Source organism: Arachis ipaensis, chromosome B7 (genome assembly GCF_059453495.1).
Source record: "Arachis ipaensis isolate K30076 ecotype BB chromosome B7, ASM5945349v1, whole genome shotgun sequence".
Classification (NCBI taxonomy): domain Eukaryota; kingdom Viridiplantae; phylum Streptophyta; class Magnoliopsida; order Fabales; family Fabaceae; genus Arachis; species Arachis ipaensis.
Genome location: NC_142442.1, coordinates 119,745,841 through 119,751,840, shown reverse-complemented (window position 1 = coordinate 119,751,840; position 6,000 = coordinate 119,745,841). Strand labels below are relative to the sequence as shown.

The following is a 6,000-nucleotide window of genomic DNA, read 5'->3' as shown; positions in this document are numbered from 1 at the left end:
TTGTTGTGTGTACTTTTAAATTTAGCTTGAATAGATATATCTTACAAAGTAACAATTATGAAATAAAAAAAATTATTACTCTACCTTATAAAAAAAAATTAATAAGTACTCTTCAACTCATACTTTTATTTGTTATACATTTATTACAAAAAAAATGTATTTCTATTTTAAATTAATATAAAATTTAAATTAAAAAATTAAAAATTAAAAAATATGCTTTTACGTTTTTATATTAAAAAATAAATGAGATCCCTTCGTATATAAATACTATTCGTTATTTTAGGTTGGCACAGACTCACCTTCATGCCAACGACAACCACCAGTCCCACACGGCCACAATGCCCTGCTATAATTGTGAGTCAAAAGATATGCTCTTCCAATCTCATTTCTGAAAAATTTCTGCACATGCTCTTAAGTCTTAAGTCTCCGATTACGAAACTTAAGGGTGAAGCAAATATTAAGTAGTTGAAGTGTTATAGCATCAGGAAATTGAAAGCAGATACATGTACCTAAAACAAATTACAACACCAAAGCCTTAAAGGTAATTAAAATTATGACGAAAACAACAAAAAATTATTAAAAAAAGGGGAAAGTGTAAAGGAACCTTCCATTAAAAATTAACGTATGTATTAACTTTAATACTAGTGAGAAACAAGGCTCACAATCACTTATCAAATGACCGTAAAAGTTGCATTACATGCATCCAACACCATCAAAATGATAACCGAGTTCATCTAACTGCTGATCTCACTATCCATTTTCATTCTCTTTGAACTTTGTACCGAAGGCACGGCACTACCTCGTGATTGGAATGTTACATCATGTTGGTATGCACAATTAGCACCATTTCGACATCCTCTAGAACTGTTAAAGAATATACAAGGTTTCATTATCTTCGATTTAGTTTCCCTTGATCTAGAATTGTGTTGTGGTGTCTCATGGTTCACCATTGGTCTCTGGATTTGACGGTTAGCAGTGTAAGGGTGTGTTTCTTGTCTCTCTTCTCCATGTTGTTGAATTAAGCTCTTGTAATAATTTACATCCTTTGGTAGAGAGACGTCTGAGGCAGAAGAAATTGTAGCTTGACTCATCGGAGGCCTAGGAAGCCATTGGGTAGAAACAGGTCCTACTTGATTTCCACCTGAAGAAGGATAGTTAGGAGACGAAAATGTAACTGATGTTGGTGCACTGGCTTCTACTTGATGACTAGAAAGAGATGGATGTGAAAATGTCACTGAAGATGACCCCGGATTATTTGCACTCTGCAAACTGTTAGAGGCTCCATAATCTCTAACCAGTTTCTCAATCACTTCTGGGTTTTTGAGAATATTATTGAATAATTCAGGATCAATCAAATTCCCATGTTCATTATTCTTCATCACACTAGTTAATGCATCAGATAATGAGCCATGAGCTAACTGCACACTTGTGTGGGGGTTTGGACCATTTGGTATGACAGGAGGTAATTCAAAAGAATTAGATTGTGAGATAGAATCAGTTGTAGCATCTTCATCTTCCATAGGTGTAATTGGTATCAAGGTAGTTTGGCTATCAATGCACTGGGAAGCCTCGACATCCGCTGAAACAGATGGGCTGCAAGAAGAAAGAATAACAGTTACATCACTAATGGGGAATTAAATAAAAATTACCGTACGAGGTTTAAGAGATTCAAACTTTGGAGGAATGGATGATGGGCGGGGATAAATTGCTTCAAGTACTCTCATCTCCCTCTGACATTGATCTTCTACCTCCTTGCTTTCTTCCCCAGCCACCACTTGCCACGCTAAATTAAGTATAATCTGTGAGAATCACAAGATTATTAAGAATCATAATAACACCATAACCCAACTCATGCATTGAATATTGGAAAGTATTTAAAAAGAATATTTAACATGCCTAAAAACAAAACTACCTTGCATGGTGTAGTCCACCTAGACACTGGTATTTGAGACAGATCAACCTCAAAATGGGTCGAGGCTTGGGTTCCCTCAAATCCAGGAGGTAGAAAGTCATCAGAACTTGTTCCTCCTGGAGGTAATAGCAATGATGTCTTTGCTTGGAGGTGATCCTGAGAATTTAAACCAACTTGAGAAGGAGATTCCTCTGATAAGAATAACCTAATCTGTTAAACGAAACCCATTAGTTAGCCCAAATACTTCATTCTAATATTTATTCAAAACCAATATTTATGTCACATCTTGAATAACAGTGGCAAGCTTCGAAAGGATTTACTCCAATGAAAACTAGACATAATGTTACAATGAGCAATATAAATAAATTCGAAGAACAATCCACAAACAGTTAACAAAGCAATCTAATGCCCAGACTTATTCAGTAGTTTTTGGAGACGCAATCCCCATGTATAGCATACCTATACCATATACAATCAAAATTTACATTCAAACCACCAAACCACTAAAGATCTAGTCTATCAAAATAAAGTTTTCCTTTTCTATGTCCAACAAATGAAAGCACAAATTGGCATAGTAAGAAAGATAGCAACATCTTGAAAAGAAGGGACCTGGTATCGAGCAATCACTCTTCAATACATCATAAAAGATTTAAAATCATTATAATTGACACAAACCATGAAAGATCATAGGGACAGAACTAAAAAGAAAACTTAGCGGAGCATCAAAAGTAAGATTTACTTAGGTACTATCTATAAGCTGCAGAAATTGAATTGCCCTGCATAGAATTCTTCCATCAAACTTACTTTGCAAGAATGAAAGATTGCAATTGCTACAGGTTGTTCCTAGTCACATCACAACTACCAACAACTCAAATATATAATGTCTGTCCCTACTGGTACCCCAATATAAAAGTGAAACAGGAACTTGTACTGGTACTCTATCTTAAACATCCATATGATTAATCATCAAGCCACCATGGTGCAAGAAAAATTGCAAAAGAGCTCTAGTATAGTACTGATGGAAATGATAACATTATCATGCAAAATTGATTTGTAGTTCATGTATCTGGTATGTAATTCTCCTACAGGTTATAAGGATACATTTTGCAGCCATGGTCAAATATAGCATCGCCATAGTGGCATAGTCTCATATCAACAATTATGAATACACTCTACGAAAACAGATCTTTTCTTTTCCCTCTCTCTTTTGGCACAGTTTCATGACCTTACTAGTAACTTCAAAAGCAAATTTATCAAGATTACTTTATGAAGAGTTTCAGTGACAGTAAAAATCATCTCTCAAAACCCTGTTTTGTGTTTGTTCCTATACAACAACAACACATCACTTACTCTTCTTCTAATTATATTTTTCCGATGAAGTTTGAAACTATAATCGGTTATTGGATTTATTTTGTTTAATCAAAAGTTTTACAGCTTGATTGAAAATCAATTAGGAAGTCCACCAGCATTCATAAATTGATGATTAACGCCTGCCATACGAGAACTTCAATTAAGTGCATGTTTCTATGAGATTCAAGCAAGATCAGATTTTGATCAACACGAGGTAGAACTCGCCGATGGTGGCAATATCATTCAATCATGAATAGAGAGGGGTAAGGCACGCACGCACAGAGAAAAAACAGAATTAGGGATTACAGGATTGTTAATTTGACGGATTTGGGAGTGGGCAACTGAATTGAAGGGATAGTAATTAGTTTTTACCTGACAAAGATCTAAATCGGAGGCCCATGAAACTCTTTTCGATTTGTGTAATCCACGCATAGTTAAGGGTAAGGAATGAAGATGAGAGAGTAAACCCTAGTCAGACACACTCGAAGACGAAGACGAAGGCAGAAAGACTGAAAGGCAAGACGAGAGGATATAAATAATATAATATCTTTAAGTTAAAGAAAGAAAGAAAGAAAGAAAGAAAGAATAGGGCTCTGCAGCAGCCTCCTATGTATCGCAGTTATTGGGTGTTAAAATTCACATAATCACATGCTTGGAAATAGAACTCCACATTTCCACCTATGCATCCCTTTGCTTTAACAAGTTGCCCTTTCCACTAGTCTCCCTAGTCTCCTTAACCTTAACAACTCACCCCAAAATTATCGTCACTCCTAATGAGAAAATTCCCAAAATGCCAGCTTCATAATATAGGATGATTCTCAAACCTAAATTGTCGTCAGCTCGTCACTACTCACCTCCCACGTAGTCACGTCCTCTTTATTTATTTTTTTCTTATTTTTTAAAAAAAATATATGAATTTAATTTTGATACACGCAATTTTATACGTGCATCCAATTATGTAATAATACCAGTAAAAATAATACATTTCACATTGATAGTGTGAATAGTTAAAATGGATGTGAGTTTTTTTTTTAATTAAGAATAAAATTTGAATTCGAAACTTTAGATGAAAATAGAGAGACTATGTCATTTGAATTATAGTTTATTGGCAAAAATAACGGTTAAAAATGAATTTTAATAAGCATGACCCATGTTGTAAATAGACCACCCAAGTCTAGACCTACTACTTCTTATAGACTTTTTTTTCAGGCTTAAGCTCATTTTGTTTAAAGTTAAATAAGTGCACGAGCCTATTTAAAAAGTATGTTTCATGAATTATAACTCAAAAAAAACTTAAAAATTTAAATTAAAATTAAATGGATTCTAAAATTATAATTCATAATTTGTAAAAAAATTTATTTATATATCAATCTTTAGTCACATATTATAACTATACTTATAATTCATAAATTTTTTTTTTGGACAAAAATTACGATCTAAATTAGTATTGATTATTGATTCTTTTTAGTTTTGTTTTGTGTTTAATATAAGTGAATAGTTGAAAATTTAGTCTAAGAATAACTTATTTTACAAAAAAAAAAATATTTTGACGAGCTAAACCAATGAGTTTCATAGGCTTTCTTTTAAATATATGATCTGACCTTTTTAACTATTAGATTTTATAAACGTTTAAGTCTAGTCTGTTTAATAAAACAAACTGACCTGAGTCATGAGTTCCGGTTGAGCAGCCCGTTCCACTCCCACTCCTAATCGTGACCTTGAATTTTTCAACATTTTTAATCTGTTCTAAAATTTCAAACTAAAGTTTATTATTTAAGTCATTGGAAAGTTTTTAGATGTACCTGAAATACCGGTGCTCTAGTAATTTTAACCGTTGATTTTAATTAATATATTTTATATATTTTTTTATAATTGAGATCAACGGTTAAAATTATTAAAACACCGGTGTACTTGATATACTTAAAATTCTTCCTAAGTTATTAATTAGTCAAATTAAATTAAAAATTTTTTATTTTTTATTCGTGTCATATATCTAAATTTCATTTAAAAATTAAGGTTAAATTATACGGTTGGTCCTATACTTTTGGTGAAACTGCAAATTGGTCCTTACACTTTAAAAGTTTGTAATTGGGTCCCTAAAGATAATTAAAATTTGTAATTTAGTCTCCGCTATTAAAAAAGTGTTTGATTTAACAGAATATTCTCAGAATATTCTCTATTTTGAACATGTGACCTGCACATGTTTACAATAGGGACCAATTTGCAACTTTAGTGAAAGTATGATGAGCAACTGTGTAATTTAACTATTTGAAAATGATCAAAAACTTCCTAGACTATCTGAATCCACCCTACTCCTCCCCAGCTCTCTCACTCTCACTTTCTCACTTTCCAAAATGGCACCACAACCCCAACGCTCTCTGTCTCTCACCTCGACTCACCATCGTCGTGCCTCTCGCCTCCGTCACCACGCCGAATTCACTAATAAATTGAGTTGCTATTTTTGTGTTGATTTGTTGCTATTTTTTTCTTAGACATTAAATTGTTCGCTTTGAGCATGCTTGAGATTGGAATTGTTCTCTTTCATTTATCGTCAGTGTTCAGTATTGGGATTGGAAGAGAAGAAAAAGTTGTCGGATGAGAGAGGCGAGATGGAGAAAGGAGGCGAGACCCGACTCGTGAGCACAAATGCGGTGGATCCGGCATAACGATGGTGAACCGAGGTGAGATATAGAGAGCGGTGGGGTTCGGGTGTCGTTTTAGAAAGTGAGAAAGTGAGA

At 33.7% G+C, this 6,000-nt stretch overlaps 1 protein-coding gene across 1 annotated transcript; it reads right to left on the bottom strand.

Moving 5' to 3' along the window:
* Positions 1 to 592: 592 nt before the first annotated feature.
* Positions 593 to 3,869, bottom strand: LOC107609975 (Zinc finger C-x8-C-x5-C-x3-H type family protein). The gene is made up of 4 exons (XM_016312037.3): positions 3,635 to 3,869; positions 1,913 to 2,122; positions 1,675 to 1,799; positions 593 to 1,593 (listed from the first exon to the last, which is right to left on the bottom strand). The coding sequence occupies exons 1-4, from the start codon at positions 3,692 to 3,694 to the stop codon at positions 735 to 737; spliced, it is 1,254 nt and encodes a 417-aa protein (XP_016167523.1). The 5' UTR covers positions 3,695 to 3,869; the 3' UTR covers positions 593 to 734.
* Between the last annotated feature and the right edge of the window lie 2,131 nt (positions 3,870 to 6,000).

What these genes read in the sequence shown, in the direction of transcription:
- LOC107609975 (XM_016312037.3), bottom strand. Translation starts at nt 3,694, where the DNA reads ATGCGTGGATTACACAAATCGAAAAGAGTTTCATGGGCCTCCGATTTA. An exon ending in GGTGGACTACACCATGCAAG is followed by an intron (nt 1,800 to 1,912) that starts GTAGTTTTGTTT and finishes TGATTCTCACAG; the next exon opens with ATTATACTTAATTTAGCGTG. An exon ending in CCATCATCCATTCCTCCAAA is followed by an intron (nt 1,594 to 1,674) that starts GTTTGAATCTCT and finishes TTCTTCTTGCAG; the next exon opens with CCCATCTGTTTCAGCGGATG.